General features: G+C 51.2%; 1 protein-coding gene across 4 annotated transcripts in view; it reads right to left on the bottom strand.

Annotated features, from left to right (window-relative positions):
* Positions 1 to 24,587, bottom strand: part of SLC24A3 (solute carrier family 24 member 3) — a 185,877-nt gene extending 161,290 nt beyond the window's left edge. For all 4 annotated transcript variants that reach the window (XM_040612246.1, XM_040612245.1, XM_040612249.1 and 1 more), the window contains exon 1: positions 24,461 to 24,587. In XM_040612246.1, the coding sequence (XP_040468180.1) occupies positions 24,461 to 24,578 (118 nt within the window). In that variant the 5' untranslated portion in view covers positions 24,579 to 24,587. The remainder of the gene's footprint in view (positions 1 to 24,460) is intronic.
* Between the last annotated feature and the right edge of the window lie 381 nt (positions 24,588 to 24,968).

Genomic DNA, 24,968 nt, shown 5'->3' on the forward strand with positions numbered 1-24,968 from the left:
TTCAAAGTGGGTGAATTATTTTTTGAAGCACCGAACACCACCAGAAGTTATTTTCCACAACTCCAATTACCCAGCACCAGTTTTACATTATAGACTCAGAACCCAGGTTCTGGAGAGCTTTGTTTATGCTTCCTCACAGAGATATTCACATGGACAAGCATAGGAGTCATTTTTCCCTGTCTTTGTGCCTGTAATACATTTCATAATAGAAGTAAGACAATGCAGACAGTGCATTTCCACCGGCTCCATCTCTTTCAGTAAGAGAGGGCGCACACCAGCGTGCATTTGCTGGGAGCTCTGGTCCCTGCCAGGTTGTGGTGTGGCAGCCTGGGGAGAACGGGCTCTCTAGCCCGATCTGTTCTACTTATGACCACTCAAGTGAAAGAGTAGAAAGAAGAACTGCTCAAATTGCTCAGAACTTCTGAAAACACTCTGTGTGTGACCCAGATCTCCACATGGGAAACGGAATGCTGCTTATGCCATTCCAGATGGCTCTGGCTGGAGTTTACAACTTAGAGCACTGCAGAAGCACAGCTAAACACATCCTACCTACTGGCACTTTTCAGCATGAAGAGCACTGTTTTACAATGCTATACAACATCCCGATGCTCCCCAATTACACACTGATCTCAGAGAAGCATCTTTATTTTCAGCACAGGAACCCCAACAAGCCAGTAACTCAGCGGGACCTCAGAGCAGATGTCCAGCTTCTAGCAGGGACAAAGCAGCCTGGTGTGGTTCTCAGCACAGGGCCCTTCTCACAGCCAGCCAACACACCTTGGACAACCGAATGAGACAAGACCACCCAAACTAATTTCCAAGGCAGGATACAGGTCAGGGGAGATGAGAATTTTACACTGATGTGAAGTTACCTGTCAGCCACGTGGCTCCCCAGCAAACACTATTTACACACCTACACAGATTAAGAAAATCCTTTTAAATCTTTTTACTGTTACAAAAGTGAGTGCAACTGGCCCCTTCGTTAGGATTGTTTGTATTCCTGGTCCAGTAGCACTGAGCGGGTCTAGAGGGGGAGGCGACGCCACTCTGCACAGCACCAGCACCAGCAGCCCCTGCGCTGTCCATGTGCACAACTAGCACACGTAGCGAGCTCACACTAACCACCAGGCCAAGTATTTAACACATACATACAGCCTCTCCTCTAAGCATATGCCACAGGAAAGACTTACTAGCATCTTTCTCTCCACGCTGCTGGTTAAAAAACAAACACACCCCCACACCCCCATCATTGAGATCAGGTGGTCATTTTATGAAGCTGGCCAGGAAGTGACCAGGTCATTGCATACCAGCCTCCATAAACATCCATTACCCTATAACTAGTGGAAAATGACAATAAACAAGTTGAGGAAGATGAGTGGATAAACCTGGGTCTTGAGGTTTGCTAAGGAAAAGTTGCAGAAAGCTCTCCTGGAGCAGGCTGGCGCACAGCAGTAACTCAACATGAGCATACCACAGCCCTTCCCACCCAAGACAGGGTTGAGTTAGCAAACGAGACAACTTTAGATTAACGGGAAGGGGGGCAGTGGGGTGGGTAGGTGTTAAAAAATACCCAGACACAACACCTGGGGGAAACTGGGATAATTCCCTGAACTTTGGTGCAGAAGCCGATTTTCATTCAGCAGCAGAGGATTTGGCCCAATAACACTGAAGCACAGAAACTCAGCGAAGGTGAAAGGTGATTGTGAGCAGCAAGCTGGAGTGGCAGAGGGCTGACAGGCCAGAGGCCGGCCCTGCCGAAGGGACGATCTGTCACCGCGCGCTCTCACAAGCACAATGCATCGCTGCTAACAGCTTCACAGAGCTGGCAGGTATCCTTGGCTCTCACTGACAGTAAACCACTTGCTATGCAAACTGCTAGATTCTGCTGGCCAAAGCCAAAAATAGGACAGCTTTTCCAAAATATGCTTGCCCTCCCTCCTCTCTTGTCTGTGCCCTTTTATCTGTTGTTTTGATGGTGGCAGTTTCAGGTTTTCAGGGTTTGGCTTCACACACACACCTTTCAGCTAACTGACCTATCTGTCTCTCCCTAAAATTTTCCTACAGTGAATACAACAATGAAATATGTCTGAGGAAGAAAAAAAGCTGGAACAACCAAGCACAAGCTCCTGTGTTAAGCTAGCAGCAGAGGTGGGGAGCAGCAGCAGGGCAAGGTTTAGCTAAAGCATCACCCCAGCGCTGCCCCTCCACACCACTGTCCTGCTGGCCCCCAGACCTGCCGCTAAGTGTCCAGGCAGGGTTTCTCCTAGCACAATCAGATCTGCCACAGACTGTCACAGCATAATCTGAGCTCAGGACTGCATAAGCATTTCATAAATGGATTATCTTTCTTTGTAGGCTGATTTGGGAGATGCTTTCCTTTCAAAATCATCAGCAGCAAAGACCATAAATAGAGCATCCTCGGGGCGGGGGATGGGGAATGGACCAGAAACCCTATACCTGGCTTTGACAAGCAGCCTGTTCCTTACACCTGATTTCACCTGTGTTTCTACACATACCGACCTACATGGAAAGGTGCAGAAAGGTTGGGGAAGGGCACTGTTGATCCACGACCGTTGCAAATACTTGTATAACCTAAGTAGGGCACAGAGGCCAGAGCCAAGTTACAGGCACTTAACAAGCAGAAGAGGGTCCCCGCACCAAAGACCTCCAAAGCTAATTAGGTGGCAGTGCAGGAGAAGACTCTGGTATGGAGGGAAAGAGCAGCTCGCTCGAGGAAGACCACAGGCAGGCTGGCCGGCGAGCAGCCCCACAGGAGGAGCAACACCACCAGGTACCGGCAGCTCTCTGCCCCCACATGCCTCCCAGCCCCAAGATCCACCACCCAGACAAAGGCAACAGCTAAGGAAGAGACCCCACAGCCTTGCAAACAGTAATGAGAGAGGTGACCTAAAGGTCCCAGAGCAACCAGGCACTGCAGAAGTGTTTTCATGGTAAGCATGACTTGCCAGAGCACCGGGACATCTGCCAGGTGAAGCAGGACATGCAATGGGAGACATGGCTGGATAGAAAGCCCAGATGGATACCCTGCTGCTGAACAGCACCTGACCCCATGCCACTCCTGCAAATCCCTGTGGAAAAAGTCTGGTGGCAATGGCAGATGAAGAGTTGCAGGACTTCTCCTACCCCAGATCTTGTAATTAATTTCTCAAGACTCACTCCCCAGCCAACAGCCATTAAGCTCAGCCACTCACAACTACGTTTGCTCTAGATACCCCTCACTTCTCCAGGTGACTGCAGCCTACCTGCATTAACACCTTGCTGCCCAGTTGGCATTTGTGCACAGCACAGCTCCCAGACCTTCCCAGCTAAGCTGCCATCACCACCACCTCCTCCTCCTCCCCTACCAGCCCCTCCATAAAACTCCATCACCAGCAATAGCAACAGTCCTCTGCAGTCCTGTATCCCCATCCCCAAGCCTTCTCCCACTTCCATGGAAATTACATAAAGGAGAGCAGAAAAAATAGTTCTGGTCAAATGAAGTACTTCAGATTTTTCAGTTTCACCCCCACACAGTGACTCAAGTGCCAGCCACAAAAACCAAACCAAAAAACCCAACACCAAGGTAACAGCAGCACTGGTGCCTCATGGCCCCAAGACCAGAATATGCAGCAGGGACAGGGCAGTGGCAGGTTCGACCCCTCCCCAGGTGACGTGGAGCAGGAATGCTGCTACAGCTCTCCCCATCGCCTAAGTCAGGCTCCACTTCCCTGGGAAGATTTTCCCAGGAAAGCTGCCCCTCTGGGAGACATCATTAAGTTTCAGCCAGAGCAGAGAACAGCACCTAGCCATCCTCCACCCTGGTAAAGCACCTATTGCCCCCCTGCTGTGTCTGCCTTCATTATTTATTGAGGCAGGACTGAGGAGCTCCAGGGGGCCACCACTACCTCACCTCACCTTTCTGCTAACAGGCAAGGCAGCAACACCTGAACCCAAGCTCCTGCAGACAGCCAAAAAGGGGCAGAAACAACATCTAACTCTCACCACACACACACACCAGTGTCCTTCTCCGTTACTACCATTTTCCATGTGACCACCAGCAGAAAAAAAACAAGCAGCCCCCGCAAAACCCCCAGACACAACTATTCTACCCCAAACATCTCTTGTGCTCCGCTACAGAAAGAAATGCAACCTTGATTACTGATCCAGCCTGGTCTTGGAGAAGGATCGCAGGGCTGGAGGGATGAACTACAAGCTGTCCTGCTCTCCCACCAGCAGTGACCACACAGATGGTCTTTACTCAGACCGATCCTCCTCTCTGTCAGTTTGAAGACCCTTTCAGGGACATCAGAGAGGCTGACTCTGAGCCCAGAGACCTGCCCCAACCTCAAACACACCTCATGGTACCACAGAATACTGCCTCTGTACCCCTCCTCCCTCACACGCATGCTCAGAGGAACAAGGCAGAAGATTGGGCACCCATCTGAGAACAACACAGCCACCCCACGCCTACCATCTCAGCTCCCAGTCCTCCCCACCGAGCCAGACACAGCTCCCGTGCACCTCCAGGGAACAGCTCACCAGCTCTCTCCCAGCAAAGAGCAGAGGAGCCCACCAAGGGGCCCGAGAAGGTTCAGCCATCACAGGCACTCAGGAGCAGCAGCTGGGAGCAGTGCTCCACACGCAGCTCAGCTGCCGGTTGGGAACCCAGAGCACACTCTGAAGGTCAAGCAACAGCTCTACAGCTCTCACAGCACAACGTGAAAAATGTGACTTGGGGGTTATTTTAACTCTGAAAAGCTACCTGCCATCTGAAAGTGAGATTTCCACATGCATTCTGCTTGAGTCTTCCTCTGCTCCCACACTGAAGGCAAAGAGAACTTTAAGGTCAGGCAGCACTTTGTAGAAACCCCCTCACAGCAGTGACTGCTCATCAAGCTTTCACTGAAGCCAGGTGATGGTCCTACCTAGCTGGAGATTGGTGCCACTCCACAGACCTCTGCAGAGGCACCCAGGAACGAGGAGCAAGCTGCAAACAGCCACTACCCAGAGCATCCAGTGCTTGTGGCCAGCACCCACCGGCACCCTGTGCACCTCCCCGCTGGGGGGCACAGGTGTTGGGCAGCACCCGGTTATCTGCAGCGCTTCAAATAGCAAAGCTCAAAGGACAGAAAATTATCTTTGCAAGAGATGAAATACTCTGCTGCTTGCAGCAATACCATCAATACTCCCCTCCCAGGCTAGGCAACGTGGAGGTAAGCCACAAACAGGCTGGAGCCTGCAGCCAGAGCATGAGGCCGTACTGTGACTACCACAGACTTGCTGGGACCTTAACCAGATGCTCACTGGCTCCATCGCCAATTTCATCCCCTGCCTGCTTCAGCTCTGCACAAGACCTGTTTCTCCAATTAATAGCAGGAGCGAGATGTGCCAACTAAATGCACCACTGCATACACAGCATGGCTTGGGAAGGCACTGCCGTGACCAGGACAGACTGAAATTCAGATGCCACGTGGCACAAACTAAGAGTTTTTCTGTTAAGGGACTCAGGGCTCCTCTCGTGCTCACCAGTTCAATGGCAATAAGCATTAACTTTTGTTCCCCATAAGCAGCAGCACCCCTTGTTGCCGGTGCAGCAGCAGCAAGGACCAGGGCACACTGCAGGAGAGGGACCATCAGAGGTGAAGGAGTGACATGCCAGCAGTGCGTTATTTACTGCATCAGCCTTGGACCCCCCCCCCACGCTAATCACGTGCCCTGATTACCAAAGGTGCTCGGCTAGCCACCAAGAGGATGCTTCAACCTTGAGCACGCTTCTCCTTTCTCACTTGCTTCAAAGATTGAGAAGTCTCCCCAAAACTGATTTTAAGTAACTATTTATACAGAGTGCACACGCTCCTATTTTACCTGTCTTTTCACTTCTGCAGAAGTTACAAATAAAGCCAAAAGCACTAGCACTTTGTACCCAAGGAAAGCAGGGGAAAAGTTAGCTGAAAAAGTCTCATTGTTTTTTCCTCTAAATTTATGAGCTCTGTGACATTTTATGTTCTTATAAAACAGGCATTTTGATACAGGTTTTTATTTATAAATAAACAGGAGGTTTTTTTAAAAAAAACTAACCATTAAAAAGCTAGCTCTTTTAAGGTCTATTAGTTCTCCAGGTCAGTAAAACACCTCTACCTCAGACTGACCATAGGGCTGAACTCCCTTTTAGGTAGTGCACAGACTCCAGCAGAACCCATGGATTTCTGCGTGCACTTCTCTACCGTCCTGAACAGCACTGGCTTGAGGCTTAGTTAACTGAAGGTAAAATTTCCAGTTCACTGTCTTGTGCTAAAAATCGTCGTTGGATATGTGAATATTCCAAGGCCTCCTTGATTGCCCATTACCAGTTTGTGCAGAAATTTATGCTTTCTTTATTATTCATAGCAGCTTAACCACTGAATTGACAGATCCCTTCTTGCTTTACACGTAAGTGTAAAGCAAAAGAAACAGTTCAGTACCTGGTAAATTATACCACTTTTTAACATCTCCCTATCATGCCTCCTGTGATTTAGCTCCTGTCTAAAGTAAAAAGTGTTTTTCTTATGATCATCTTTTCATGCCTCTAATAATTTTCAGTTTTTCCTTGGATGTTCCTCTGCCCCTGCTTAAACCACACGTGACACTCAAGGTGACAGCTTCCCACTGATCTATGCAACAGCACTCGGTACTTTTACCCTGACTCTCTACTTTCATTTCTCAGGGGTATCTTAACTCTTCTGCTGGCACTCTCATTTCATTAACATTTCACCTGTTACAAATGGAAGGTCTGGACACTGTTGATATTATCTCTGTTGCTTGGCAGCTGCTGACTGCCAGGCATGATTTCCACCGCGCCCTGGCACAGTACATCTTTCCTGACAGAGCTGTTGCCTGTTTCTTCTGCTCTGTGACATTCCAAAAATGGGACAATCTCCTAATAATACTGGCTAGCAAATTCTGCTTTTGCCTCCCACGGCTTCTGTGGCTGATGTACCGATGAATTTCAGGGGTAGATAGAGCAATACCCTTTGCAATACCCTGCTGTAGATGCCAGCACATTTTTTTTCCTCCCTCTAATAAATAGAGAGGAAGTTTTCAGAGGCATAAAAGGAAGATGGGCAATAAATCCCCCCTCTCTAACAAATCATCAGGGCAGTTCTTCTCCCTGATCCAAGCTCCTTCCCAAGCATCCCCTTCTCAGTCACACTGCTTGCCCCACTCCCTGCAAGGGACACCAGGCAACCCCAAAGTGCCCTCAGACTCCCTGCACTTTCCTTTTTCCGCATTTCACCAAAACTCTCTCTCAGCTCCCATCTTGTGTCAGCAACCTCCTCAACTCAATTTAGCAAGCCTCCCTGCTCCCAGCAATCCAAAAGCACTGTTCAAAATCCCCACAAGCCACTGTCCAAAACATGGGCTTTGGATGGAGCAGAACAGAAAAGGCTCCTCTGACTTCTGAGCAGAAGAAAAGAAAACAGGGCAAGAACCACAGCAACGAGGGTAAGTTATAGGTGGCTGTACCACAAGTCACCCAGGTCATCTCAGGCTACCGCATCAAATTCATATATCACAATTTTCTTCCTTCATGGTAAGCAGCAAGGAAAAAATTAGCAACAATGAATTAAAAATAACTTTAAATTGATTTTCCATCAGCAGCCGTGCTGCTTTTTATACAGCTCCAAGATCCCGTGGCTGCTTGCACCTGGAAATCAAGACCTTACATGGCTGAAAAAGCAGTAATTGAGATCCTCACTGTGATCAAACAGATCCTTGTTCCTTGGAAGGCTTGGGTAATGTGTTGCAGTAACAGCGTAATTCTCTGGAAGAGATATTTACCTTTTTAAAAGCAGTGAAAAATGAGCAGTATTCCAAATCCATGCGACAAGGGCAAATACTTGGGGTCTGATAGGGTTTTTTTGTTTAGAAGCTGGACATTCACTGCTCCTTCCCCCATATTTATATATTTCTCTCCTAATTCTGAGCTAACATGGTGGGAGCAAAGATGGTTTCGGGTCAGATGAAACTGTTCAATCAACCTGGAATAAAGTATTTTATTTTGGTTTGTTTTTTCCTTTATTACACTTTTAGCTAAATACAATTCTGCAGAATTAAATTTAGTCTGAAAATACCATAAAGACATGCTGAGAAAGGAAACAGAGCAGCTCTTCCCCCTCTCCCAAAAAAACAAACCATGACTTTCTCCCAGTTCATTTCTAAAATATATTAAAAAGCATTGCCCTTGCAGCTTTGCCTGCTCAATCACCCTGAATTCCCAAATCCATGCTGTTTGCACCCTCCTCGCCCACCAGCAGGTCAGCGGGACAGGTGGCAGGCCAAGGCTGCAGGGCAACTCCAGCAGAAAAGACCTTATCGCCAAAAGCAGCGTCTGCCCCGAGGTACCCAGGGCAGAAGGCCGCCGTGCCTGCCCAAACACCCCCGCGGGCAGCACAGGGCTCTGGGCTGAGCACAGCAGCCAGGCAGCCCTGTGCCCTGGGCGGGCGCCCATCCTCTGCCGTGCCCAAGGAGCAGCTCGGGCAACCGCCGCTACCTGAACAGACACCAAACAGCTCAGGACTGCAGCATCACAGAAGGTTTGGGTTGGAAGGGGCCTTGAAGACCACTTCATTCCAACCCCCTCCACGGGCAGGGACACCTTCCACCAGCCCAGGTTGCTCCACACCCCATCCAGCCTGGCCTTGAACACCCAGGGATGGGGCACCCACAGCCTCTCCACGCAGCCTGTGCCAGTGCCTCGCCACCCTCTCCGTGAGGAATTTCTTCCCAACATCTAACCCCAATCTCCCGTCTTTCAGGCTGAAGCCGTTCCCCCTTGCCCTGTCGCTACATGCCCTTGTAAGAAGCCCCTCTCCAGCTGTCCTGTAGCCCCCTTGAGGCACCGGGAGCTGCTCCCAGGTCTCCCCGAAGCCTTCTCTGCCCCAGGCTGAACAGCCCCAGCTCCCTCAGCCTGTCCTACAGGAGAGGGGCTCCAGCCCTCTGGTCACCTTCGTGGCCTCCTCTGGGCTCACTCCACCAGGTCTGTGTCCCCCTGACACTGGGGGGCCCGGAGCTGGACACGACGCTGCAGGGGGGGTTCTCACAAGTGTGGAGCACAATCTCCTCCCTTGACCTGCTGGCCACACTGCTGGGGATGCTGCCCGGGATTTGTCTGGCTTTCAGGGCTGCCAGGGACGAGTACTTGTGTCCAAGTCCCAAGGGTATAAAACCACCCACCACAGCAAGGTGAGTTCCTCAGATAAGGAAGGGCAGAGTCTGTCAGGACTGGGCAACTCCACCGCTTTCCGGCACCTCCATGCCAGCTCCCGCCAGAGCCTCTGCGACCGCCCTCAGCCCGGCTGAGGGTCGCTCCTGCAGCCCCTGCACCACAGCAGCAAGGCAGGGGAAGCTGAAAGCCCAGAGCTGGCTGCCCTGAAGGACACGGCCCTCAGGCTGCCCCAGCTCACCGCAGCTGCGGAGAAGTAACGAACAGCCAGAAACAGAACATACCAGAGAAACGCACAAAGAGTGGGAGCAGATCCTGTTCCCTCAGTGAACATGACCCTCGCCATGGATGATGGATGAACAGGCCTGCTGTGTCCCTCCAGTGAGCTGGGTGTTGCAAGCACTAAGAATAAGCCACCCCTTTCGGGAAAGAAAGAAAAAAAAGAAAAAAAATGTCATAAGCCCTGGTTCCCAGTATGGTATCTAAACACCAGAAATCTCTGATGATAGGGAAGCCATCACAAAAGAGCAGAAGGGGTTTTTTTCATGCTTTTCTCCACAAAAGATAAAGAAAAAAAATGAGTCTTGCAAAAAATAAACAAGCAAGAGGGAAAAGGGAGCTTTTGTGTCTAATTTCAATACAAACATGTTTTTCAAGTTAAAAGGACTATTTCTCCCCCCTTCTTTTTGCCTTACAACTCTTTTCCCCTTGTGTTTCCCTGCAACAACACTAAATCTGTAACTGTTATTAATTTAATCATCATTATTTACTCTTTCCATAGTGCTGGAAACATGCTAGGCACTTTACAACATGGAGACAAGGTCTCAGCCCCAGAGAATACATCACCCCTGCACATACTGAATCTGGATATGCTCCCTAAAAGTACTCTTTATACATACCGTGAAATTCAGGAAACCTCACGGATAGCCAGACAAGGAAATACAAAGCAGAAACCCCCACAGAGAGACCTGGAGAGATATACAGGAGGGCAGGCTGGACTTTTGCAACCCTTACACATCTCCCAGGTCTTGCACCAAGGCATCTCATTTAACTACCTGCTGCACTGGCACGGGTAAAATGGCAGTGGAACTAGTATAAGAATGGGAGATAAAACATAATTAAATGAGAGCATGGAGGAGATGTGAAATGTATGAATTTAGGCCTTGCGGATGAGCAGTACTTCCCCTTTTTCTGTATCTGTTCAGAAAGCCCACAAGACTCAACTTCTATCACAGATAAGAACACGCTGAAGGGCAGCCACTGGCCTCATAGCTCATGCTGTGCCTTCTTTCCAGCGAAACTCAGTTCCCTGCACTAATGCATCTCTTTCATTCCCAGTGTGCGGAGCTGAAATTAAGACCAGATAGCAAAAGCTGCAGGAAGTACCACAATGAGGAGCTCAAGAAAGGCTGTGAAGGTTTGCATCCCACATGCAGCAGTTTGTGTGTTTCAGGGTGCTCGTGTTCCTCCACTCAAGCTTGTCCTCTGCCAGTGGCCAGCAAGCGGATCTGGTCTGGAGCTGCCATGACAAGCTAGCTGCAGGCAAATGGGCTCCAACAGCAGGGCAGATCATCCATCAGGCGTCCTCTTGGAAAGCCTGGTTCTTCTACAAAGCAGACGAAAGCATAAGGCTTCCTATGCTGCCAGATCAGCGACTCGGTCTCAAGAGAATGAGCAAAGCACCAGTTCCAACCAATCTTCCAGGTGCTATCAGCACCTCCTCTCTATCGGCCCTCAACATTATCCCTCCTCACCCATTCTCCAGCCAACAAGCATTTCCCTGTGATTACTATAAATGTTGCCGACCAAGGGTCCCAGCTGCATGCAGGTTTCTGCCCTCATTCAGACTGATCCATGTGTCACTAAGCCAGGTTGAAAATTACCTTAGTGACATAGAGTACCTTCCCTATGGTACCCGCTTAATTAAATATTGAATAAGCTATTACCTTTCAGGGATGCCTGTGCACTGGCTGTGTCCATTATTTATAGCATAATGTATTCATTATGTATCTTATCCCATGCTCTTATCTGCTGATCTCATAACAGGCCCTTAAAAACAATTTCAAGCAATTAATCCTACCTTAATTACAAACAAATAGATATGGAAGCCCCAGGACATCTCTCTCTCATATTTATTACAAGTAAGTAAACACATCTAGAAATAAATCTGGTAATAAGGAAAGAGAGGGACAAAGCCCACCAGCCATGGGAATCACAGACCTGAAGAGTGGCACATTTCAATCACCCGCAGTAAAACCGCCAGCCTCGCCTGCCTTAGAAAAGAGACGTGTCCTGCTGCAGCTTCCCTGACGGACAGGCTCTTCCAACGCGCCTGCACCGCTGGACGCCACCCCCTCTGCCCCCGCACCGTGATCCAGGCCACGGCCCACCACCCCGAGATGCCCTGGGTTTTCCTGCCTCCCAGGGCCCTCCCAACCCCGGATGGCTGGCACGGCCATGTTCCCAGTCAACAGGAGCCACCACTGAGCTGTCTGGGGTTGTCCCTTGTCCCTGCCTCCTCCCACCCAGAGCCAGCCCTTCCTGCCTGCCAGCCCACGGGGCTGAAGGCCCAGGCGAGCCCAGCACAGGGCTGCCCGCTCCCCGCGGGTGGGACGGGTGCACGGCGGCAGCCACGTAAGGGGGCTGGCAGAACCCTGCCCGTCCTGCCTGCTGGGTGCCAGCAGGGTCCCCTCCCACAGCCCCGCCGCAGGCAGCCAGCGGGGGGGGCTCCCTCCGGCAAGAACCAGGCTGTTCAGCCTTGCGCATCTCTGGGGCAGACCCCACGCTGCAATGCGGTCCTCCAGTTCTCTCTCCCGCATCCGTACCTACAGGATGGTTGTTGGAAAACTTGCAAGGGGGGTGGGGGTGGGGAAGAAGAGAATAAGAAAAGAATCTCTAGACACAACGAGGAAGCACCTTGTAAATTCCCACATTTCAGCTCACGTAGGAAACACTCTAATTTGGGGAGCACTTGTTTCAGCTCTTTTCTGAAGAGCCCTGGTAATGTACAGGAAAAGAACACAATCATCATCAATACTCATATTTTGTGCAACTTCACTGCTTAACAGAACCAACTCGTACGTTTAGCACCCACAGTGGGAAATCTCATGCTTCAGAGTTTGTCTTCTGGTCAAACACAGCGACCACAAGCTCTCGGACGCTGAGCACGCTGCTCAGCTCCTGAACCAAGGCACACAGCTCAGCAGTGCCGAGCACCCACCTCCCCAGCAGCACGGTGCCCCGCTGGGAGCGGGCTCCCTCTGCTCTACCTCGGCTGGGGGGCACAGCAGGCACCACCACCCAGGCGCTGCCAGGGGTCCGAGCGGTGCAGGTCCAGCACAGACCTGTACACACCTGCTGCTGGGGAGCCTCCGGGCAAGGGAGGCACAGGGAAACGGAGCCACGATGCGGAGGTGTGCTGCAAACACACTGCAAACACATATCGCATTCTGTCATGATAGGACAAGGGCTAACAGTTTTAAACCCAAAGAGGGTAGATTTAGACTAGATATAAGGAAGACATTTTTCATGATGAGGGTGGTGAGACACTGGCACAGGTTGCCCAGAGAGGTGGTAGATGCCCCGACACTGGAAACACTCAAGGTCAGGCTGGGCAGGGCTCTGAGCAACCTGATCTAGTCAAAGATGTCCTTGTTCATTGCACGGGGTCAGAACTAGATGATCTTCAAAGGTCCCTTCCAACCCAAACCATTCTATGATTCTAAACCACTGATGAGAGTCTGACCGAACAGGCCTTAAGGAATAACTCCAGATGGCCAAAGCTAGAACAGCCCTGTCGTTCTGAGCTTTCCCTTCCCCCGCCCCAGAGAAAACAGTACAAGGAAGACAGTGGTCTATGGTGCCATCTCAATATTCAGAAACGTGGAAAGCAGAGAAAAATAAATGCATCTAATGAAAACACAATTCCAAAACCAAGCGAGGACTCAAAGAATAGGATCTTTGTCACCCCTGAAATCAATAGAGAATACTACCACTGCTTCGACTGGTTTTAGACTAGCCCTTAAATGTACTGTCAGGGTGACATTAGCACAGAAACCTCCTAAAACGTTTCGAAGGGGGCGTTCCGTACTAAGCCATGGCTGAAGTTTGTAGAGACTCCTTTGCAGATGACTGAAAAGGCAGCCTGTCCCTACAAGCAGGTGATGTGCACACACTCGCCGTCCAAGCTGCACACCATGCTCTCTCTCTTCTCACCTGGGGAATATTTCCCTGCCTGCTGAAAAAGGCAGACACAAGCCCCAGCAGGCACAAGCCAACAAGCTTCGCGGCAGTGCCTCTGCCTTTCTCCTCTGAGAAATAAGCCTGGCCCAGCTCAACACAGACCCTTGCTCAGAGCAAGGGCATCTTTCTAGTAAAATCCCAAACTGGAATTTTCCTAAGTATTTTAAGGAAATAAATAATACTATAGGGAAGAAAAAAAAGTTTCTGTTTTTAACCAGAGATGCTGGCACAAAAGGGTAGTACTCCACATCATACCAGAATCAAGTATCTGACGCTGTCCTTCCTTTATAAGGCTTTAAGAATGGCAGGACCCTCCAAGAAGCTGTATGTGTTCTTTACTTACCCTGACATGAGACTCTCCAGACCTGAGTTTAATTCACTGCTCTGCTATTAGCCTGTGAGGTGACCTTGGACAAGTTGTTCTGTCCAGATTCTCAGCTGGTGTCAGCTGGCACTGTGCCACCAAAGTCAATTTAAACAATTTGAGACTTCAGTTCTACAGTCCTCAGCCTCCGTATCCGAACAGCACTGCCAGCCGGCACGCAGCCCTGCTCCTGAGATGCTTTGGAAATGTGCACCTAAGAGGCAGGTAGTGGGATTAACAGAGCTCATGCCTCCCTTGGAAAATACACGTTTCTACCTAAAATGAAACAAAAAGCCTTTTCTATTTTTTTTTAAATAGCCTTACGATCAAGGCTTTAAAAACAAAACCACGGACACTGTTGTTTCATTTTGCAGTCTGTTATGTATTAGCTGATGCAAAATCCCTAGGGATTTTGACTTTAGCACACAGTAATGGGTGGCGACTGATACTTTTTTCCATTCTTCTCCTCTTAAGTTTCATTCTTTCCAAAATCATCCCAAATTTCTCTCTCAACTTGCTTCCATCACCAGTGGCATGTTGGAAGGCTGCTTCATCACACCAAGAAGCTGAATGCCTGACACCAGCCTGAAGGCAGGCTGGATTTCAGGAGGGGGCTTGGGAGTCACCAGATCTTGTGCCTTTCGTCACAGGAAGCTCCTAAGACTGGAAAACTCTAGTATTTTACCTGACTGAACAGCTGACGCCCAGGAAATCCGAGAGAAGGAGGGAAACTAGGTTGCACCACACCAGGGGACACCGCTGGCCACGAGCTGCCCACGGCTTGGTGTGCGGCACCCAGGGAGGCAGTGCTTGGGCATGTCACCGCCGGGCACGCAGCCACTCATTCCCAGGATAAACCTTTATGAAAGTACCTCCCGAATAAGTCCTCTTAGCGGCCTCCCTCACCCCAGACACAGCAACAGCTCTGTCCCTGCAGACCTCAGCCCAGCGGGAGGTGCAGCCCCAAGCCATACAATGATGCTCCCGAGGTCTCCCATGCCCATAGGGCTTCCCCCTGAAACACACTGACTGCCTCTCCCATCAGCGAGCAATGCTAAGGCAGGGCTCCTGCAACCTTTCCTTGGATTGTTTTTTGATTCAGGAGATTTTTACGTTACTCAGTCACATTCTTGGAAAACTTCTGAACAAGCTTGATTTGTCAACTCCTCTGATTTAGTGCAAGAATAAATCCAAAGAACAAGAAACTCATAATTTAATTTTACTTTGTCAGCAGTAAAATTAACTTAAGGGGGTTTTTTAGCATTGCCTCTTCTCCTTCTCCCTCCCGTCCAACGACACTGCTTTCTGAGAAGCCGTCCATGGCAAGCGAAACCTTTGCTATAAGCACAGCTGATGTAACCTGTTGAACAAGCGTACCGTGGGCAAGCAAGCTCGATAGGGCAGTTGGGTGGGTTGGAAGGAAGCTCTTTGAGACAAGGGTCTTTTTAGCTCGGTTTTCACAACAGGGCTTGTGAGAATGCCAGCGCCAACCAGTACACTCCATACTGCAGCAGGAAGGTCTCTGCTCACCTAGACCCAAGATGCAAAACCTGCGCCCAGTCAAAAGACCTTAACCACAGTACTATACGCTAGCTATGCCAAGGGACCAGTCCACTAAGCTGTCCAGCAGCCAACACCCCCGTGAGGACTTTATGCCACCCCAGCTGTGCAGCTTGGTAAGGCTGTTGTCTGCATGGCTCCACAGCATCCCCTGTCCCCAGCCCTGCAGCAGCACCAAGGCACCCTTTGGCACAGCAGGGAGCAGAAGGGACACCGGCAAGCAGCATCACAGCCAGAATCTTCATCAGCTTCCGTATGGCACAGCACTTACTAAGCACAGAAGCAAGACATTTAACAACTCTATTCTACTTGCCACCACCCTGCGGAGTTACACATCATACATACCTACTCTTTTCTTAACAACTGAAATCAAAAGCCTTTTAGTACACATCATTGTGTGTAACGTCAACTGACGTGGCTTGTGCTCTTGCTTCTTTTCCCATAAAATGAACTGTTGTGCTGGCCCAGTGCATGCACCGCTCCTTTAAAAGGGTTTCTTTCTGTCACGCTCTCCCTGTGAGCTGGCAACAAAATACAAAGCAACTATCACGAAGAGGTGCACTGAGAACTGGAGGGCAAATCTTCTTGGAGGAGAAAAGAATGCCCATGTAAGGCTCGTTTCTCCTCCTGCTTTATGTTGCAGGATGTTCTGGCCGTCTTAGGGGAAAAAAAACAGATGAGTCTATCTCTGAATAAGAATTATTTTAATAGCAGACCCTTCGGTTGTTCGTACTTCAGTTAGCATGGTTTTGGCTTGCATATCAAAAGTATTCTTTTCTTGGACTTTAACAGGCTTTTTCCTAATTGAGCTATTAAGATTTGTTTGCAGTTCTCATTTGATAGGTGATGCTTGCTGCAGGAGCGAATACTGAAGATGAGCCTTGGCATACCAAAGTTCTCTTTAGAAGAGCATGCTCAGCACTACCCAAACACGTCTTTCTCCTCTTCTACCACTGCAACAGCTGAGATACACCGCGCTTGAAGAGAGCACCCTGCCTGCTTGGTTCTTATCCCTCAGCCACCACAGGGCCACAGGAGACTTCTCGGGGCTGACCTGGCAGGAGACGTCCACACCCTGTGGACCGATGCACAAACCCATCTGCAGGTCCGCGCTCCGTCTGGGCGCCTGTCATCCCTGTGCCACCAGCATCCCACAAACTTGCCTCTCAGTTTCCCCACTCGATAACTTGAGAACACGCTTACTTGCCTCGTTTCCTCCGAAGAGGCCACGGACAGAGGAACGGCTCGAGCAAGGAAGGACCTGGTTAACCTCATACGCGCACGAGCCCACTGAAGTCAAGCGCAGTACTTCACACGCTGCAAGTTAAGCACTCTTTCCCTGGATCATGGCCTAACTGCCTATGGACACACAAACATGGCTGGTGGCCAAAGTACCGCACACACTACTGGAGGCATAGAAAGGTCAGACCAGACTGTGAATCTCAGCCACTTCGCACAGCTGCTCAGCTCGGCAAAGGAATGTTCCAAAACAACGAAATCTGTGCCTCCAGACCAGTTTTGACACTCCCTGTGCACAAGAGCGCTCTCCCTTGATGAAAGGTACATCCCCCTTCCCTGAACACACGCTCACACCCACCGATGCAGCACCCATGACCTGGGTTGCCAAGGGCAGCCTGCAGCATGGGGCAAGGACAACATGGGACTGGAGGCATCACAGGAGGCAGGCTGCCCTCTCCTCTGGGCCTGCCAGCAGTTTCCAGGTCCAAGGCAGGACCTGGGGGACCATCTGCTTCTTGCAGGCAAGGCTTATAGGCAGATGACGTTCAATCACACCTCTTCAGCAGCCCCTGTAAGCCAAAAAAGTCCATAAAAGGCAAATAAAGTCCCAGCAAGTACTGTCCCACACAGCCTCCTCCCTGGACACCACATCTGGACTCCTCTTCAGTGCCTTCTTTTTTTTTCAGAAGACCAAGACCCAGGCCCTCCCCCTGGAGCCCTTGGTGCAGTGCTCCTAGTCTCAGGGATACTGCCAAAAAAATTCAGCTTAAACATCTCCAGTCCACATCAAACTTCACCTTTTAATCCAGTCTCAGGTCACCTCCAGTTACTGTGGGCTTCTATTCATCAGCCCTTGTTGCTGAATGCAACACCCCATCCTGCTCCCTTTCCTTCCTCGTCTTCCTTATCCCCCAACACTCAGAAAGCCCCTAGTTTCCAGAGTTTTCTCAGCCTGTTCCTAAAGAAAAGCTTGGCATCTAGAGGTTGCACCCATTTTATTTTTAAATCTGAGTGTTAAGCTGAAATCCAGCCATGCTATGGTACGGACACATTGACCGCACATATTTAATGTCTTACAGATGCTCCTTTGATGTAGCTGGCTCCATTGCCAAAGCAATGGAGGGCTCAACACCCTCCAAAATCCCCAGGTTCAGTGGGCTCATCCTATGGCCAACTCCATATAACCGCAGCTCCATTGCTATCAGTTTCCAAGCTGACAAAATCAGGCCTAAGTCTCACTTGAATAGGCACTTTTCCGACTGCCGTGGAGACTTGACCTTCCATCTCGACGAATGCAAGAGAAGATAACATAAACTTTGCTGGGAGACAAGACAAAGGGAGATGGAACTGTGCCCTAGGGGTTTCAAGTAGCTAAATGCAAACTCCCGAGTCAGGATGCCCTTGGCAGTAAATAACACATGGACAGGCTGTTCAGAGCTTGAGGAGTCTGACAGTCCAGCAACTATTCTGCAGAGGCAACACACCTTCATCCCTTTAGGGTCAGCCAAAAGTCCATTCACAAGCTGCAAATTACACACATTTACCACTTCCATTTTCAAAGGATTTCCCTTTGATGCTGTGAGTAATGCAGCTCTACTGCAGACCAGCCACTAAGATTTACTCACCTGTAACCTTACTCTTCTAAGAGCATGTCTACAGGACATAATGATTAAAGTGGCAAGGCTACAAACATCCTGCCCACACCAGGGCATGCCCACTGCTCCACTGCTTCTTCCCATAAAGCCACACCAGTGGAAAGAAATTAGGATGAGGTTACCAGTGGCTCTCTGCATCGGTTCGACCTGACTTGTGGTGATATTAAAGGTAAAACTTAAAGCAGAACAAAGCTTTTGAAAATCCCTGATGCTTTCTAAAATCCCATGCTTAAAGACTGGTCTAGAGAAGGGCAGGAGAACAAGGCTGGAAAAAGCAAACACCTCTTCTTCCCCCCCCCCCCCCCCTTTTTTTTTTTTCTCCAAAAATGCATGACTTCAACTCAGCTGCCTGGTTGCCAGATGTAAAAAACAGTGTGCCTCAGAACAGGTGGGAAAGCACAGCCTGTGACAATGAAGTGCAGCTCCCACCGCAGCGCAGCATACGATCACTGAGTCTGCAGAAGAAACCTGTATTTTTGCAGAAATCGCACAAAGAAGTTGCACTGGCTTCCAAGTAACGACAGTAACAAGATGCATCCCTCAGGCTCTATGCTCCATAACCCCATTTGGCTTTCATTTGAAAAAAACAAACTCCAAAGTTTTAAGTGACAGGTTTCATGAGACCTGGCTCTTTTCTTCAAGTCTTATCTTAGGGAAGAATCTATGAATTTTCAGTTTTGCTATGCTTCCTTGTGGACAGGAAAGCGAGAAAGGGTAATTTAAACTGTTCCAAAGGCACAGTAACGGGATGGGGGGGGGGGAAGCGGAGAAAGAAAAAAAGAGTATTTTTCTAGCTACCATAGGGTTGCCATCAGTTTAAAGAATGAACAGAAACAAAACAGAGAAAAATGCCCTGGGGCAGACTAACACTTAGAAGCAGGGTCAGCTCCAGGGGTGAAGGGAGTTTTCTTGTTGCAGGGATGGCTGCTGATCTCCCGAATGACCCTTTCCCATCCAGGGACAGATCATTTTTTTCACAGTCTCATTCCCAGGAGGCTAGAGACACAAGTACCTGCCACATGAATATATGACAGCTCCAGCTGAGCCCTTCCTTTTGAGAATCTGACCAAAAATGGACAGCGTGACAAGCCAGCCTTCCCAACATTAAGGACCATTCAAGATCAGCAGCAGGAGGGAAGTACTAAAAAAGGGCTTAGAAAAAACCAACCAACCATGCCCACCTTCCCATGAGCTCTGCCATTCTGACCACGGCCACCACCTAGGGGCTCTCTGTTCAGCTACAGCTTGTTAAGACCCTCACCAAGTCATTTTAGTGTGCTAATCTGAAGGGGGGGGGGAGGGAAAAAAAAAAAAGAAAAAAAGTCCTTTATTTATCCTAAGCTAGTTTTCTGCTGTGTTAGCTGCTGGAGACTCAGCTAAGGGCCCGCAAAATGCAGGAGCCCATGCACAAGGAGGCAACGTGGGCAGGAGCAGCCACAAGCAGCACCGAGGGCAGGACAGAGCATTTGCAGTTAGATCAGCCCGGGCAGCCCCAGAGCCACGAGCCTACCTTCCCTTAACAGGCACTAAAGAAATGACGATCACGGAGTTTTTCTGCTATTCACCGCCTCGCATTCTGTCCGGGTTTGAACAGCTGGGGAGGGAAGCAACCTTCTGCCTCCATGCCCTGCCGAGGTGGGAGCTCCCAAGGAGCCCGCACCCACATCCTGAGGACCAAGACCCCGTGAATTTAGGGGCGTGCTGGAGTTTACCTCGGGTACCCAGCTTTGGCAAGCCGACCAGCCTGGCACGCGTCCCCACACTTTCATAATGTTTTAATTAAGTGGACCCCAAACACCGGCAGGTACGGAGATTTGAACATTCCCAAGGCAGTTCTTCAGGGAGATCCCGCAGCAAGCCCAAATTCACAGCCAGGCGCACAAGCCCTGCTCCATCAGTACCGTAAGCAGGTGCTGAAAGTTGAGCACATCTTTAAGCATGTTCCCCCTTGCTCCCTCCAAGCAGAGCCGCATGCCTCATCCCTGCTGCTCCCCGCGCTGCAAGCTGCTTGATAGAAGACCTCAGCCTCTGTCAGCTGTTGGTGCAGGACCTTGAATGAGTACTAAATAAATGAACAAGTCATTTCCTGCAAGGCCAAACAAGCTCCCTGCCAAAGAGGTCGCATACCACGCTCTGGCCTGATGCCTCTCCCTAGTTTATGAGGGTAAATTCCCATATCCAGGGGTCCAACGATTACAGCATTACATCTGGGCTAGGATTACTCTCAGTGAAGCTAGGATTACGCTTCACTGAAGAGGTGAGGAAAACAACTGCTTTTGTGCTTTCAGTGCACGACCTCTAAAATTCGGTTTGGGTTTCTTGGTTTGCACAAACAAAAACATTCAAATGAAATTGGGGAGCTGTCACTTAATTCCCAGCTAGAGGACTGGGATCTGTCACACCAAAGTACTTCCATGCTAATTTGGCGGTAAGGAGATCTGTGAGGAAAAGCCCTTTGCAGTAGGCAGGGACAGTGACAAGACAAAGCAGTCGGGAGGAAACAGCCTGCGTGGTTCATTCCAGTCCCGTGAGCTCCTCCAGCTAGCACAGGGCTGGGAGGCGGACACGCTGGGATCTTTGCTCCCCATTGCCCATCACGCCACCCAGGACGGCTTAGAGACTTTCTGTAAGCGTGTTACTGTGACATAGATGCTCGCAGCCTTCTGCAGCCCGCAAGAAGGAGCAGGAAGCCCTCAGTCCTGGAAAAATCAGACTGAGCTTTGGACTTGGAGTAAGTCTCAGAACAAGTCAAAATGCACTTGGCAGGCCCTGCTCCACCATTCTGAACACTGCACTCCCGTCAAGTTAAAACAAGACTTAAAAGCAACCCAAATCTTCCATGCTTGAATCATGCAGGCAACTCCATTTGCTTGGACGTGCCCATCCCCATGAGTAAGGGCTGCAGAATTAGACCCAGCTTTCCCTTACCACCCTGCCAAAAACGCAGGCACACAGAAAGAAGAAAAGAAAAATCCCACTGACTGATGCCCCTGCTATTTTTGCTGTCCACGAGAGTAAACTGGTCAAAGGCCTGACTCAGAAGCCTCCCTTGAAAAACCTGAATAATCACAATTTGGAAGATGGTCTCGTATAATGAAGTTTCTCATAGAGGGAGGAGTGGAGGCAAGACAGAATTTGAGTCAGACTGATGGGGGGGCAGGGTGGGAGAAAAAGAAAGAAAGAAAGAAAACTTCATGCTTTGGCTTTTCCTGTGAGGATGGCAGAGTCAGGCAGAGCTTTGGAGCGACTCATGCTGTCCGAGTTACGGAGGCGTTCCTATAACTTTCCTTCACCTCCAGTCCCCTCAGCAGCAGACCAAAAAGCATATGGCAATCCAGTGCCTGGCAGGTGTATTTTGGGTCTGCAGGGCCGTGTTTGACCTCAGTTACACCTCTTATTTACCCGTGTGACTTCCTTGCATGTCAGAGCATAACCATGGATCTATGCTGCCTGGCAGAGGGGAGGAGGCACCCCAGCCGCACCTTCACCACCCAGATCAACTCCCTGAACTTGGATTTCTTGTTAATTTGCACTGTATCTATTTTTGAAAGACTGAGCCTTGTGGAATACAAAGACCTTCGGAAGGATCTTCATATAAACATCGTAACGTTGTAACACTTTGTCATTACACATTGTTTAGCGTCAGATCTCAAAGCCAATTGAAAAGGAGACCTCCTATTAGAGACCCAGCCAAGTGAGACGCGGAGAGATTAAATCATCCAGAAAAGCAGTGGGAGCCACCGGAACAGAAACCCAGATCTCACGCCCTATCCTCTAGAGCCGCCCACTACAGAGGGTTCATCAATTAAAACACTGTGGTTACCTGCCGCTTCAGGAAGAGCTCCAGTCTTCCTTGCAGTGGATGCAAGCACACGCGCTTTCTGAAGGCTTTGGCACCTCACACCCCTCTGCAAACAGAGGTCACCCGTGACTTGACAGGCCATGCTCCTCTGGATCCAGGCCATAGCAGAGACTGGCGGAGGGGAAGGGGACTGACTAAGAACAGCAGCATTAAAAGCAAGAACACATAATCTAAAACGGTGATCCAAGCCAACGGCTGCTGGGCTGGATCGCACCTCGATGCAATGGCTCCACAGGAGCAGTGATCACTCCAGCATCCCCACTGCACCCCAACAAAACCTATGCCCAGCTTTGTGCTGCCGTCAGCCCCTCTGGCATCAAGGACGCGAGTGAGCTGCGCACCAGCGGCATACACTGTGTATACTCCACATACCACACCACTCTGCTAGCGAAAACTACCCTGGGAGCACAGGGTAAGGCTGCCGCCTCCTGCCAGGGGAGCGGGGTGGGAGATGCCTTTTGCTATAAAAGCACTGCAGTTGAGTCAAAAGTTTGTATTTGATCTTAAACCGCACATGTTGACATGGGAAGAAATATTTAAATCGCCAAATCAAAATGCATCATTCCACCTCCTATCTAATCACGACACAAACTTCAGCGAGCAGCAGGCTGCTGGCTGTCAGTGAGGCTCCCCCGAGGGCCCCGTCACTTAGGTCCCACAAAGAGGAAGCAGATGTAGTGGGCACTGTGGAAAATTTGCACCTGTAAAACAAATCTCCTCATTGCGGCTCTTCGCTCTGCGTGGCCGCAGGCGCACAGGGTGCCATGCCTATCACGCCAAATGCTACTTCTTGTCTCTCAGATTAATTCTGAGCTAACTCTGATCATAAGATGAGATACTCTCTCAAACTGAAGCAATACAGTAAGAGCCCTGACAAATGTTAGCAGTGCCTGGCTGGGGAACGCTTTGGGCAATTCAAGCAAAGCACAGATGAATTCACCTGCAGCACAGACCTCTACAGCCTGCACTGCCTTTACTCAGTGAATGGAGCTCCCTTCCGCATCACTGGGAAAACCACCTTCAAGGAGAGTAAAACACAGGATGGGAATCCACACTACCCTGCAGAGAGAAGGGTGGCACCCTATGTCCCATTTAAAACGGGTCTGAAATTTGCCTTTGCCACGTAATCTACAATTTAGCATGTGGCGAAGGTGAGCAGCCAGCCCGCTCCATCGGGGTACGGGCCAGAGGTGGTTTGGTTTCCCACCGACAGAAAGTGGGAAGAGGGTAGTGGTCTGGCCCCACCAGCTTGAGGAGCAAGGCATGCCAGAGGAAGAACCTTCTCACCAGTAGGCTTTGAAGTTTATGTAAAAGAAGGACTGGTATCAGTGTCACACATCTGCAGATACTGTGTGGGTAGACTTAAATATACTTAAGTACATGCGTATACCCCTGTTTACTTACAACGATGTTCATGTCTGTCTTCTCTGGCCTTAGTTCTCAGAAGAAATCACCCCACTCATGGAAAAAAAGTGTAACTTTTAGAACACACGTACAAAAAGAAGAAAGAGTGATTAATTTAAAGGCGCTGAAGTCCCAAATCTTAAAAACGCCTCCAAGCATTGTTATACCCCATAAGAAAAACCGCGTTCAAGTCTTCACTGGTGTTTGTGCTCTTTCCTAAAGATCAGAGCATTCCTCACACCATGCTGGACACTGCAAAACCCTTAAGACACGTCTGTTTGTTTAAAAAGCAAATTCGAGTCACGGAGGGGTACACTCTCCTTCACTTAAAGGAAAATAAACCTTGCGTAAATTCTGCTTACACTCACATATTTGCAATGCAAAATACAAATCGCTCGCTATCACCCTCCCCATACAGCCGGCCGAGCCGAAGCAGGAGGCGGCCGCTCAACGCCCGACCGCGACCGGCGCCCTCCCCAACCCCCTCTCCCGCAGCGACACGCGCCAGCCCGGCCCTGCCCCGCGGCCACCGGGGACACGCGGGCGGCTGCACCGCGGCAGCGCGCCCCGTCCCCGCCGGGACCCCGGCGCCGACAGCCGGGGTGACCCGTTCCGCCGGCGCTGCCCGGCGGCGGCCGCACGCATGCGGCGGCCCCGGCCCCGGCGCGGACCCCCGCAAAGTTTCTCGCCTCGCCTCTCCCGGCGGCTGCCGCCACCCCCGCCAGCGCGCACCGCACCGGCCCGGGGCGGGGCAGGGGGGCTCCCGTCGTGGAGGACCCCCGGCTGGTCCCGGCCCCCGCGCGGCCCCTCCCCCCTGCCTTCCCCCGGCGCCCGGGTAAGGCTCACCTCCGCGGCAGGTGACCCCCCCTCCCGCCGCCGCGGCCCCGCGCCCGGCCCACCGCCCCCCAGAGCGGCCCCCGGCGCAGACTCACCGCCGCGACCGGCCGCGCAGCCGGCCAGGAGCAGGGCCAGGGCGGCGAGGGCGCCCAGCTGCCCCCGCAGCAGGTCCCCCCGCCGCCGCCGCCGCCGCTCCGCCGCCGAGGCGCCCATCGCGGCCGCTCCGCTCCGCTCCTCCGCGCCGCGCCGAGCCGAGCCCAGCCGGGGCTCCGCAGCGCCGCCCCTGCCCGCCCCCCGCCGCCTGCGCGCCGGCCGGCCGGCCCACCGCCCCTGCGCGGCGCGGGCAGCGGGCGCGGCCAGCCGGGGGGGCGGGGAGGGATGGAGGCACGGGCGGGCAGACGGGGCCGGCGGGAGTCCGAGCTCCCCGGCCAGCCCCCTCCCCGCCGACGCTTCCTGGGCGGGGAGGGGGCGGGGAGCTGCAGCCGCCCGGCCCCGGCTGCCTCCGCCGCGCCCCGAGACCCCCGGGCGGGGAGCGCGTCAGCTGCGCGCCCGGCGCTGGAGCGGCACCTCCCCGTGGGGCGCCGCTGCGCTGGGGGCCGGGGG

This window comes from Falco naumanni, chromosome 12, assembly GCF_017639655.2.
Source record: "Falco naumanni isolate bFalNau1 chromosome 12, bFalNau1.pat, whole genome shotgun sequence".
Taxonomy (NCBI): Eukaryota; Metazoa; Chordata; class Aves; order Falconiformes; family Falconidae; genus Falco; species Falco naumanni.